General features: G+C 31.8%; 1 protein-coding gene and 1 long non-coding RNA gene across 4 annotated transcripts; one reads left to right on the top strand and one right to left on the bottom strand.

Annotated features, from left to right (window-relative positions):
• The first annotated feature begins 1,192 nt into the window (after positions 1-1,192).
• On the top strand, positions 1,193-5,747 carry LOC108478796 (uncharacterized). Of its 3 annotated transcripts, none has more exons than XR_008276223.1 (5): positions 1,193-1,270; positions 1,753-1,834; positions 2,516-2,583; positions 5,273-5,377; positions 5,498-5,747. It is a non-coding gene; the product is annotated as an uncharacterized LOC108478796 (long non-coding RNA). The 3 variants fall into 3 exon arrangements; XR_008276222.1 differs by having other exon boundaries at positions 2,516-2,591; XR_001870353.2 differs by having other exon boundaries at positions 2,516-2,611.
• Positions 5,748-6,503: 756 nt separating this feature from the next.
• On the bottom strand, positions 6,504-10,670 carry LOC108477054 (uncharacterized). Its single transcript, XM_017779480.2, has 13 exons — positions 10,444-10,670; positions 10,275-10,336; positions 10,047-10,112; positions 9,884-9,959; positions 9,654-9,724; positions 9,150-9,251; positions 8,880-8,969; positions 8,411-8,485; positions 8,109-8,141; positions 7,785-7,862; positions 7,411-7,476; positions 7,010-7,122; positions 6,504-6,739 (listed from the first exon to the last, which is right to left on the bottom strand). Exons 1-13 carry the CDS (start codon positions 10,496-10,498, stop codon positions 6,718-6,720), a joined length of 909 nt encoding a protein of 302 aa, XP_017634969.1. The 5' UTR covers positions 10,499-10,670; the 3' UTR covers positions 6,504-6,717.
• Between the last annotated feature and the right edge of the window lie 3,353 nt (positions 10,671-14,023).

Here is a 14,023-nt window from a genome sequence, read left to right as displayed (position 1 = left end):
AGTTCTCCATATTGGCCCGGCCCGAAGCAAGCGGAGAAAAGTGATTTGGATAAAAATATAGATTCAAATTATGGTTTAGATAAAAGAAATAAGATTCTTTTTCTAAAAGAGTTAGACATCAGATAAGTATTTTTTTTGTTTGGATTTAAAGAAGAGAAAAAAAATTGCTGCTGTTTTACTTTTTTTCCTATTGTTTTACTATTATATTATTACTATTTTATTTTTATTATTTAGATATGATATAACTCTTATTTTATTATTAATTTTGCTATTAACGTAGGGGTATTTACTTATTAAGTTGTACTTATATTAATGTTATTTAAATATATATATATTTACATTTATTGAAAACATTTATTTTCATGTTTTGAGTGTATTTGATTAATTATATTTTTAAATTTATTTTTATATAAAAAATTTTTAATACGGGCGGACTAGGCCTAATTCAAATTGTAATATTTTTATCCGGATCGAATTTAACAAAATTTTACGCTTAGTTTTTAAATCAAACCCAACAAAAAAAGCAGGCCTAAATCTTTTAATTAGCCTTATCCAACTCGTGTAGAGCTCTACTAACGCACATAAAGAAGCAGGGGATGGCAAGCCGATCCCTGGATTTGTTTTATACTGTAATAATATTTGTAATGGAATGTAAAAAGGATAAATGGGATCATCACTGAACTAAATGACGAATAGTGGCCCAAATTTCAGTGATATCGGAACAGTAATTTGAAATCACTAAATCTGACATGTGAAATTAGATATTAGTAAGTAAATGTTAAGGGTGGTTTTAGAAATAATTTTGAATTAAATGAAATTATGTAGTATAGGAAGTTGTAGATAAAACAGAATAAAAACGAGGTATCGAGACCTCGAATTCATAAATCGAGCCATAAATATTTTTAAAAATATTTATGGAGTGTAAATAAGTTAGTATTAAGTTTTCGTTAGAAAATTTTAACGTTTGGATAGTCAATTAATTAAAAATGACTAAATTGAAAAAGGTACAAAACTTGATAAAATGATTAAATGGCTCAAGTGTTAAATGGGGGAGGACTTAAAAGGCAAATTAGCCTAAAGAGAATGGATGAGGCGGCATAAGCAAGAAAAAAATCTGGAATCAGGTGAACTAAGGGTAAAATGGTAAATTTTACAAAATTAAACAAATAAATTGAAATTGAAAGAGATTTCTAGGCCATTCTTCTCATAATTTCGGCCAGACAGCCATGGGAGAGAGCTTTTAAGCTGGTTTTGCACAATTTCACTGCATGTGAGTTTATTTCTTGCCCTTTTCTTATATTTTTTGTATTTTTAAGACTTTTGCAATTAGGTCCAATCATCTAATTCATTAGTTTTTGATTTGGTGGGTGAAATTGGAAGTTACCCTGGCTGAGTAAGGGCAGTATATGATGAATTATTATGAAATTGAAGTTCTAATTTCATATTAAGGTTGTTTTATTAAGTCGTTTTGATAGAAAATGGTATTTAGGACTTAATTGTGAAAAAGTTATGAATTAAGTGTTAGTGTTGAAATTCAGAATATCAAAGGTTGTGAAATAATTTATAATGATAAAATAAAATGTTAATTGAGAAAAAAATTAGTTCAATTGATGGGTGAAATGAGCAGGGACTAAATTGTAAAAACTGTAAATTTTGGGGTAAAAGTGCAATTTTGAAATTTGAACAGCATAAATTTTGAAGTGAAATAGAAGTCAAATAAATGCTAACAAGTAGAAATACTTTATATTATAGATCAAGAATCCAAAGAAGAACGAGAAAAAGAAAAAGTTGCGGAATAGTCCCTAAATTTCAATATCTTCTACAAATCAGCCAGGTAAATTCATCTGTAAATGTTGGTAACATAGTTATTATTTTAAATATTTTTATGTTATTTAAATGATATGATAATTATTATGAAATATTATACTCGTGATAATTGTTTGATAATATGTCAAATTATGTGGTATACTTGGAAAATGTGAAATACTATCGAGTATCTCAGATCGGCATTCCGTAGAAGATGGTTGAGACACATGATTGGGAAAAAGGTCCCGTTGAACCTTAGGAATGGATTAGGATACAAGTGACATGTCACTAGGATATTTGGGCATCCGAACTCGTTGAGTTGAGTCTGAGTTCGCTTATGGGCGGGTTACATGGTAGCTTGGCTACATATGTGGCACTTACGTGCAAACTTTCCATGTATCCGAATTATATTCCGATGTGTTCAACGGGTAAAATTCTACTCAAATGGAGGAATACTAGAGATGAAAGGGACGTATTGGTAAGTGTCGTGAAATGAATACTTTGAATAGGTTTGTACTTAACCCTCGGGTTGAAAACTCGACATAACAACAATATGGTAATATTAATGTAAATGAAAATGTGATATGAATATCTCGGTGATGATTATGAAAATGATGTTTTATGTTTGCTTATATAGTTGTGTTACTTGCTATTTGCATGTGAACTTACTAAACATTTATGCTTACTCCCTCCTTTTCATTCCTTGTAGTTTTGACAAGGCAGCTCAGAAATCAGGAACGATCAGAGGCTCGCTCACACTATCTGTGTATCATCTTGGTATAACGGTTTGTATATTTTGAGCATGGTATGTATAGCATTATAATCATTTTGTGTATATAGTCTTATGATATGGTTATTGAGTGGTATGAAAATGCTTGATAATGATTAGCTGTTGGAATGGCTAATCAAGGACATATTTGGTGTTATGTATGCCTAAATGCTAGTTATTCCATGGAAATCATGAAATAGGTAAAATTTACCATAAAATAGATTAAGACAGTAGCAGTGACGTGAGTTTGAAAAATAATTAAAAATAGTAGAGATATAATTAGATGATGAATAAAATATGGAATTAAAGAATTATGAGTCTATTTTCATATGAATGGAACAAAACAGGTATATGAGTTATATTTTATGAGATGTTTAAATTTTTGTGAAATAGGGCCAGAGCGATTTCTGGATCCCCTGTTCTGACTTTGGAAATTCACCATAAATTGTACAAAGATAATTAGAAGTCATGCTTTATATATACAGATTCCTTATTGAGTCTAGTTTTATTAGAAACAAACGGTATAGTCGTTGAAACTCTGTACAGGGAGATATCTGATTCATAATACACAGAGGTCAGAGCAGTCAAATCCTGAAACAGGGGATACTTTAACTAATAAACTGTACTAATTAGCCCGACCAAAAATTCTAGAAAAAAAATTAGTAAATAGTTATATGAGTCTAGTTTAAGGAAAAATTTACGGAATTGGATTTTGAGTTTCAGAACTCGAGATATGAATTTTTAAGCAACTGTGACGCAGTTAGACAGCTTGTCTGAATTTGTTTAAGTGCTCAAATAAGTTTAGTAATGCCTCGTGCTCGACTCCGGCGACGGTCTTGGGTAAGGGGGCGTTATATAGTCGACTGAGAATTATTTTCTTTACAAAAAAAAAGACATTCCTCTATTTGTTTTCCTTTTCCTTTTTCTTTAACTATAAAATTAGTTATCTAATTATCAAAGTGTTTCTATTTTGATCATTCAAGTTTAAAATTTTTCATTTTAGCTATCAACATTATCGAATTTGATAGTTTGATCACTACTTCATTAAATCACTAAAGAAAGTCTTTTTATTGACATAATAACAAATTTATATCTTTAATGTTTACTGTTTCTATCATTTTAGTCTAAATCTAAAAAATAAACAAATTTAGCCCTCAATTTTACACATTTTGAAAATTTATTCTTGATTTTTAAAATAAAATTTTAAAATTTAAGAATAAATAGTTATTTAAAATTTATTTTTCGATAAAAATACATAAGACTTTATAAAATGCATACAAAATTATAAAAATATTGATAAATAAATGAATATATATTTTCATATTTTCTAACATGAAATTTATTTATTAAAATAATAATCTTATAAATAAAATAATTTAATAGGGAAAAATTATGAGGAAAATTTATGCAGATTCAACTTTTACCTTTTTTCATCATTAACGACCACCATATCTCAAACATGCTAACTTTGAATCTAAAAATCTCAAAATAAGTTACGACCTATCTCGAGACATAGAGATCCTTGTCTCGAGACATGAATTTGAAATTTAGTATTTGAGTTTGGATTCGAGTCCTAACTCTGATATTAACCTATATAATTCTATAAATTGATGAAATGAAGTCATTGAGTTTCTAAATACATGTATATAAATTATATGACGATTAAATTGAATGTATTTATGTTATAGTAACTTGAGTTGCTTGGGCAATATAATATAACATCACAAATTCAGGTCCAGAGATTGAGTCGAGAGTGGAGTGTCACAAACTTTAATTTAGAGAGATGACATTGGGATATACATGTTGCTATAAAAGGGAAAAGCATTGTTGGCTAACCTTCATCTATTTCTAAGAATATTTCATTCGAAGACAATTGACAACAATGACTTTTTAGTCATATATTTTATAAGCATTAAGAAAGAAATTACTTTTTTGCTTTTATTGTTTACCACTTTCGAGGTTTGTTGTTTTTGCATGTGTATATTCAAACTTTGATATTTGTTAGATGAGTGCACTGCATTGATTTAAAAAAATGCATTCTTTTTTTACCTAAATAGGCATTTTTCAACTGAATAGAATAGGTAGTGGCTTTTTCTTATACAATTTGTTTAGGCCTATAAAGGTAGTTTTGTCGTAGAGAGGGTGACCAGCCCTTATGCCTATGTTTTTGCTATGGCCATTATCATCATGGGGCGGAGCCTCTCTCCTTCGTCTTGGTTGATTCATCCAATAGGGATGAGACCTCATACTTTTGTCTTCATGGGCATAACGAGGATGAAACCTTGCACCTTAGCCAATTCATTGAGGGAACAAAACTTCACATCTTGGCTTTCGGTTGTTTTGTCAAGGGAATTAGGACCTCACACATTAATTTTCGTAAGTGTAATAGGATTAAGACATTATGCCTTGGCCTTCAATTAATTCTTCCACGGGGGACAAGACATCACATCTTAATCTTCTTTTCCATATGCTAGGCATTTTTGTATTCCTTGTTTGTTATTCAAGGGAAACGTCAACCACTTCTTTGGGACTGCATTATCTTTTCCGTGAAGAGGCCGAACAAGATGTCCTCACTTTTTGAACATCTTGAATAGGATGTCATTGCTAGTGCTGTGCCTTTTGGGTGGATGAACATTCTTTCAATCACCTCCGCTAACATTTTCATTCACTGGTTTCCTTGTTTGTCTTCTATTGAAGTTCTCATGTTGAGGAGGTCGCAATTGTCCTTGTCTTTGCTACTATGAGGATGGTGTACTGAAGAAGTTTGAACGAGATGTTTGTTGATAACAATAGTCAACGAAGGTGAGCTAAGATATTCCTCAGCTACTAACCATGGGATTCTCTAGGTCACCCTTTTGAACCAAAGATCTAATATCATTTTCTTATTGTAAAATATTTATCGATCCATCCGTGTTTTGGCAGCAAGGCTCTCATCCTTTGTCACCTTACCAATGGATGCCTCGTTATGCGCCATTGGTTCGTCTGTCTTATGGTTGTTTTGCCTCTTCCTTTCTTGATGATGCCAACCTCTACAATGGGAAAACATTTTGGCCATGTTGGAAAAATCAATTTAGAAAATAGGATTTTTAGGCAAAGTTGAAGTTTAAAATTTTTCTTAAAACTTAACCTTATGATATTTATAGTAATAAATTCTTAACTAAATTATTACTTATGCTTTTTACGAAGCGGTTCAATTTATTTCTCGGCTTTCTTTCTATCAATTAATCTTCTCATCTATCCTCTATCCTCAATTTGCTTTGAGTATGGACTCAAATAAAACGAACCAAGTGTACAGAACAAAAACTTTTATTAACTTTAAGTGGAAATATTAATTATTTCCATGGAACCAAAAATTATGAGTTTTTTGAAAATAGAATTTATTCTAAAAAAATTGTCACTATATTTTTACAAAATAATTATGCTCAATGACAATGTAATTATTGCTCATAGCTCTTATTTATAAAAAAGTACAAGAATTTTACTTGAACAAGGGTTAACTAAATAATAACATTTTAATATAAAATATAGTATTCTACTAGGTCAACAACATACCCTTATTAGGACCAAGTTTACTGCCCCTCTCACATGAGATGGGCTCTCAAGCCTGTCTCACATATTGAGTATAATTATACTGTTAAGTTATTTAATAAATATATTTTTTTAAAGTTAAACTTGACATTATTCTCACATTGAAGTCAAAACTTTTTTTATTTAAATTAATCTCTAAACTCGATAATTATTCTCACTTAAAAATGCTGGATAAAGAAAATTCAAACCCAATATTTAGCACTTTTAATTTCATACGGCATATCACATATTTTCATAACTTAAAACTTTTATCACAATTAGCAAAATTAAAGGATGCCGCGAGTATGCATGTCTAATGTATATTTTAAAAGCTTTCCTATATACTTGGAGATAATAAGAATTACGGAAAAATGAAGAATCAAAATAACATAATAAGATTTAAACTGAATCAACTGTTAAATGGGTATAGTTTACAGACAGAGATAAACAATATGAAGTTAATTCTTTGTCCTTGGCTAACTAAATCTCCTGTACTTGAATTTATCATTTCATTACCATGTATAGCTAATTTCTCCTAACTGCCAAACTGCAAATTGATGATTGCCAACATGCCATCAACACCTACCTGAAATGCTCCTGCAAATATCAAATTTATGTGAAACAAAATGGACCGAAGCTTTCTTTTTCCTTAAGACTATCATAATATTACTTTCTTTTAGCTATTACAAAATTTTAAGAAATCAACTCCAGAATATTTTTTTTAAAGAGAAAAAACTACAGCCACAATAATGGCATGCCCCAAGAGTTGTAATAGCATTGCCATTCAAAACAGTTTTCCCCAGGTTAAAACTTGGGTGAACTTTCTTTAGGGAAAAAAAAAATGATTTCCAAGACTGTGAATCACACCTGTCCAGGCCTCTTGGCTCATCCTCCAAATTATAAATATCATCTTGCACGATAGCATCTCGACCTGAATCTTTCATACTTGCAGAAAAAATATCTACAAAGTCTTTCAGACCCTGAAACGAACCAGGTAAAACTATTATAGAAAACAATATGCATGTCAAAATTTTAAACTCCAAAGTTATCAGTTTAAACTCCATCAAGCAATCATAACCCAGGAAGCAGTAGAGCAAACACATTAATTGGGTTCATCCATGAAAGTTTAACCTCTCACATTCAAGCTAATATTGATAACCTGTCAATGCACACTTCATTCAACCACATGTTAAGTGCACTACGTGCGTGCATGTGTAGATGTGAGAGCACAAGAGATTTAAAATTTATCCATGAACACAAAAAGATACCTTTGTAGTTGGAGTTCCTGAATGCATTAGTAAAGTACGAGGTTTCCCAGAAAGTTTAAGTTGCTCCTGCAAGAAAATGTCAAATCAGACTATAAGATATAGTCATTAAAACATTTGCAGAGATGGAATGAGAAAGGTTGTTTTTTTAGTACAGAAACATGAATCATGTAATTATTAGACTAGCAGGGATTACCACCAGATTTATAAGATGAAATGATCCAATAAGGAAAGACAAATGACAAAGACAATCTCCAAACCTCCCCATTTTTCCCCCTTCCTTTTTGCTTTTAAATATGATAGAATGAAAATATCATCATAGTGCAAACACAAAATGTGCAAACAAATTAAAAAGTCATCTTCATACTAGTACCAACCTGCAAGGCTTCAGGCATCTTTGCTTTCTTGCCCCCAACAATGTTACAAAGGTACCAAACACCAGCATTGGCAAGATCCTGCCAAAAATAAACATGTGGGTAAATCCTGTTAAACAAAATCAATAAAGAAACTGCATACCAAAAGAATTTACAGTCAGATGTGCATGAAACTAAATATCACGTTCTTTTTCATCAGTGCCACAATCAGCCCATGCAGGTGATCACAGGGTAAAGCAGCAAGGTCAAACAATGAAATTTCCCGCCCAGAAACACATTGAAATTCAATATTGCAAAGTACAAGAAAAGGTGAAATAAGTTATTTACCTGCTTATATTCCAATGAACCTATTTTTCCATCCTGCAAGTGGGCAAAGGTGGAAAAGCAAAATAGATCAGATACATGTACATAAATACCATGACATTCAGGAACAAGGTAAAGACATTAAAAAGAAATAGCAATGCTCCTTTATGTTTCTGGAGAAACAGATTTCATTAGTTTAATATCTCCTGACATGGGGCAAAATGAAAGAAAGAAAGAAGAGATGCAGCCAATGTGATACAATATAACAACTGCTTCTCAATAACAAAACTGCAAAATACATTAGAGAAGAACAAAAGAATTCTGACCAAACCAGAAATCATTCTCTGCAGTGCATCCAAATCATATTCAATGTTGGAAAGATCCATACGAGCCTCTTCTACCTGTTTACATATATGAACAACATTAAAGATGGTAAAACATTAATTCTTTTGATCTATCTAATTTGTTGTCTACTGACCCTAAAATCCAAGTATATTAACCAAGAGCCCAGTACCAAGCAGCAGATAAGCGCATGATAAGGTTGATATTCTAACACCAAGTACGAATGATCCAAACCCACTTATTTTTATTGAAATAATCACAGATTCATCGTCACAATGAGAAGCATTTGAAAAAATAATGTCTGACCTACTCTCTTCATTCCTTAAAACTAAAATTCATAAGCAATGCAAGAAGAAACAAGTGGGAAAGTGGGCCTTATTCAATGAGGTTGTGCGGCATATGATATTCTGACTTCAAAGTTCAGGTAAAAGAAAAGGAAAACATGTCACTTACACTTGCTTGAATGCTTTTTGAGATTTCCTTTTGTGTTTCCATTTTATCATCCAGGTTCTGGATACGTTGGGTCAAATGCTTCTTTGCAGCCTGACCACATAATTTGTAAAGTAATGAAAGGTGGTTTTAATACAAAATTTATATACTAACTAGGACAACTCATATTAGAGATGCACATGATATAGACAATGGAAATCATTTGGTTCGTAGAAAACATGCTCAATGAAAACAAAATGCTAAGAAAATGAAAATAAGAGAATATAAACTTACAGAGAGAGCATCTGACACAGAATCCAGATGTTTTGTTAAGTTCTCCACAGCCAATGCCATATTGCGTTTTGTTACCCAAAATAGATCAGAGAACGAAATGCCCTAGTAATTAAAAAAAGACAACAAAAGAAAGAAACAGAACATATTAACCTAATTACAAAGCAGAAGACATGAATGGACAGAAAGAGAGCTAGTTTTTAAAAAATAATAATATCAGTAAGCAAGAGTATGATTTTATCCTAAAGGTATTAATAATGTGGAAGCAAATACATCAAAAAGGGATAGAGAAATGAGCCAGGCAGTTTGGGCATCCATGTCACGTTCATGTATTTTGCCGTATCATAATCATATTTAAGGTATTTTATATTTATACAAATGCCAGTCTGTTAATAATTCATATCGTATAGATTTTGAGATATTCCTATCATATTTATGGTAGTGTTGTTTTCTCATGTTGTCGAACAAATCATGGAAAAAATGCCAATATATCTATAATTTACATACCTTCCACCACATGTAACCATAACCCAATGCCCCCAAGGTAGCAGCAGGGATTACCAGAGAGGTTAACTTAACTGCCAAATCAGAAGGAAAAAAAAAAAAGCAAACAACTAAGACACATTCACTTAGAAAATGCACCGTTCAGTCTAGCTAATATAATCATAAACCGGTTTCACACATTTTTTAATTTTAAAGCTACAAACTACTATTTAAGCAGATATAATTAAAAATACCGCCGGAATCCCCATTCAGAACAGTTATCTGCCGTGCTGAGGCCAGTTGCCTAATCTCCGTTGAGAGACGACGCACCTACAGATTAGTTAACACAAAAAAAGAAAAAACGAATCAAAATTACAATCAAAAATTTTAAAATTTGAGCTCTATTTAATCATATACCTGAGCCAGAAGGGCATCTGAATCATCTGATTGGTCCCCAGTTTTTTCCAGTCCCTTCACAAGAGACTACCAGATCACAAAAAAAAAAAGGAAAAAAAAAAGAAAGAAAGTTAGAAGGAAATAATTTAGAGATTAATAAATAAATAATAAACCGAAGGATAGTAAGTTCAATGGGATGGCAGCGAGAAACTAACGAATTGAAATAAATGCGAAACGGTTAAAACTAACCTGCAATTCGCCTAACATGTCCGATAGCTTACCGTTCTTGAGAAGGATCGTACCGGTGTAACCTGAAGAGAAAAAAATTACGAAACAAGAAAAGTCAAAATTGAACTAGAAAAATAACAAAACGAGAATATAAGGATGGTTGAAGTAAGAGAGTGAAAATGAGAAGTGCCTGCGCCGGCAAGGATCAAAATCTTCGAAAAGCCGACTCCGGTTTGCATCGCCATGGCGGTGATTCTTTTGAAGGGTCACCAGAGAGAGTTTGGTTGAGACTGGGAAAATTTTAGGGAAGAGAACAGAGGAGTAAAATCACGGAGGTATTTAGGTGGCTGCTGAGACAAGTTTGTTTTCCACCTGGTTTGTCATTCCTAAACGACGACGCTTCAAATCTAATAGCCTTACGTATTGAGGAACTTGGACAGTGTCGTTTTACATATGTTGAATGTTGCGTTGGACTTATATGAGCTGGGTTGGGCTAGTCTAACCTAGGGCCGAGGCCTGATTCCAAAATAATTTTCAAACCCGAGCTTGAGTCTGATTCAGATTCACCCAAATTGCTAATAAATTGATTTATTTAAATTTAATTATAAAATTATTTTATATTATTTCTAAATAGGAAAATGGATTGGACTGAATCAGACCAATTCAGAGTTGAAAAACATAAACAAAACAATTATCAAAGGAATTTGGGACTCATCTCAAATTTTAGCTAAGGAAAAGGTGTAAGGCATGAAACCACTATATAAATGTTCTTAACAAAATGGTTGATTCATTGAATGATGACATTTCCGATGTCAATGTCTAAGCTATGCTTCCTCTTAGGGCAAATTGAGGAAGATACTTAATAAAGAGGAGCAATATTAAAGCCATCAATCTACGGGGACTTGATTCAAGAAGGTGATCATAACACTACATTTTTTCATGTCAGAGTTAGTGATGGTAAGAATTTTGACTTTTTTTTCTTCTTAATTTTAAATTTATTAAATGATGAATTTTATTATTATTGATAAATATTCTATATTTGAATATTATTTAAAATTATTTATTTGATATTTGTAAATATTTTTATATACATATTTTTTCTAATATCGATAAATCTGAAATGATAGATCAAAACATATTGGTATTAGTACATACCAATTCCAATAGAAAAATAGTGGATTCACCTATGCAGTATTGTCTACCTTGGCCTTTATTCCATGCATAATTTTAAGTCAATTAACTTGTGTATTGTCATATGCAAAATTCATTATAAGGTGTTGATTAATCACATGAAACATATTATTACTTATTGCATTAGCTAGTTTTAAAGTGCATTTGTTCTTAATAGACTTATTTTGGATATTGTATTGGTTGCTCATGAGTTTGTGCACTATCTTAAAATCTCCAAAAATGCCCCTATAAAGGTTTTATATGAAATTGGACATGTTGAAAGTGAATGACTATGTGAGGACATCATATTTTGTATGGGTTTTGATGCTTCTTGAGATAATTTGATAATGAATTGTGTAACTTTTTTTTCCATTGCTTTTGAATTAATGGTATACTACATAATCTTTTTAGCTTGAGAAAGGTATAAAATAAGAAGATCATTTGTCCTTTTATCTATCCCTAATATGTACACAAGGTATTTCAGCAATGTTAACTCAATAGTAGGATTTGGGCAGAATTTAACTATTTGAGGGGTCAAGGCCAATCAACATAAGCCTCAAATCAATAATCTTTTATTTGCAAACAATAGTCTTTTGTCTGTATGGAAAGCGAAAGCTATGGCTGAACAAGTTAAGGAAGTCCTTAACAAATATAAGGTGGGTTTTAAACAAAAAGTAAATTTTGATAAATCTCTTATATACTTCAGTCCAAATACTTATGTTGAGCAGCAATGCAACACCCCATACCCAATTCGATCACTGAGTTTGAGCTACAAGATGTCATATTCGTTATTGTAGTAACCACAACCATTTACAACACAATTTAACCATTTATGCATGTTGGCAAGTATAAAACATATTCACAATACGTTTTTTAATCATTTTCGGGCCTTATCCAAGCTTACGAAAGCTCTTTTTCTAACCCGAGGTCGAAACATGACCAAATTGTAAGATTTTCAAACTATCAGGTTGACTTTGAGACTTTGGGGGTTCCAGGTTGTGATGTAACTCATTGACTTCCCTCATCATGACACCATGGATATCACATTGTGACCTTATCAAAACAACAAGTGTTGTCGCGACTTCAAAAGACTCGAGGACATGATGCCACTCTTTACCAATTCAAGTCATGACGTTAGGAACTCATCGTCGCGATGATATCTCTTGTTTGTGCAATAACCTCTGTGGTACACATTCAAAGCTTCCAACATAAATCTTATTAGCATACGATGGTTCATCCTAATTTAACAAATCACCACATCATGCAAATTTGAGCACATAAGACTTATGAAACTTTTGAAATCAAAGAGTTCAAATAACATTAAACACATGATCATGAACTAGGCATAAATTAGGCCTTTTTCGACCTTGACATGTAAAATTAACCTTAACATACAAAGCAACATTAACATTCAAAACATGGATGAGCATTACTTAGATAAAGACACCATATATACATGTCACAATGTTAGTTACCAAAATGAACATACTCTTTCTGCTTTGTTGATAGTGTGATACCCATATTGATTCAACTTTGAGATTTTCAACAACTAAGGATGTATGTAAGGAAAACAATGATATGTGAGAATTTAACTACTAAAAGAATTAAGAACATATCTAACTAAAACAAGGTATATAATGCTATAACATAGTGAGCATAGGAAACATAGGTATTCATATATGTCAACATTATAAACATAACCATAACATCATCAAATTGTACCAATTCATATAAGATCAACACAATCTCACATACATTCACTAGACTACTAGTCTATACCAATACGAATATAATCACATACCTTTATAACTTATCAAATTCGGTTTATTATCATTTCTTGATTTCAAAATTCAATTTTAACATTTCGCCCAATGCAACCTTAGTAAAAATGGACTCGTATACGTGGGTAAACTACACCACACTAATATAGCAAAAACTACACCACACCAAAGCACCAAAGTGCCAAGCCCGTAGGCATCAAATGTATATTCATATGCAAATACATCCCTCCACCACACCAAGGTCTCCAAAAATACAATAAGTACTCAATGATTCGCAACAAATTTTGGATCTCAAATGACATCGTAATCTCCACATCGTCAACAAAACTCGTCCATAAGTTCACATATGGCCTTATTGGTATGCCAACAGTATCCTAGCCTTTTGACTGCGTGTGCACGTGTGCATAAAATAAATGATTTTATAAAACAAATTTAAAGCGTGGTTTTATTGCAAGCATTTAGGTCAATTGTAATATTTGTAGTGTTACTATGGAACATTGGAGTATTCCAAGGATCAAACCCAAAGGAGATGACGATTGAGTGATAAACATCGTACAATATAGAGTCTAAGCAACTACTGATATGATTTTATAGTATGAAAAATCACAACAAGAAAGTTTTGCAAGAAAATTGAATATGCTAATTTAGGGACCAAATTTTAAAGAGTACAAAACTAAGAGATTAACCAATAAATGACTAACGGTGGTTGGTTGATTTCGATGTGGTTTATCGGTCCTTGAATGAGGGACTTAAATAGCTTAAATTACTAAGTGGCTCCATTTTATCTCTTGACCTCAATTTTACCAACTTAGATAAATT

This window comes from Gossypium arboreum, chromosome 12 (genome assembly GCF_025698485.1).
Source record: "Gossypium arboreum isolate Shixiya-1 chromosome 12, ASM2569848v2, whole genome shotgun sequence".
Taxonomy (NCBI): Eukaryota; Viridiplantae; Streptophyta; class Magnoliopsida; order Malvales; family Malvaceae; genus Gossypium; species Gossypium arboreum.
The sequence above is the reverse complement of the archived record's forward strand: the minus strand, read 5'-3'. Positions and strand labels throughout refer to the sequence as shown.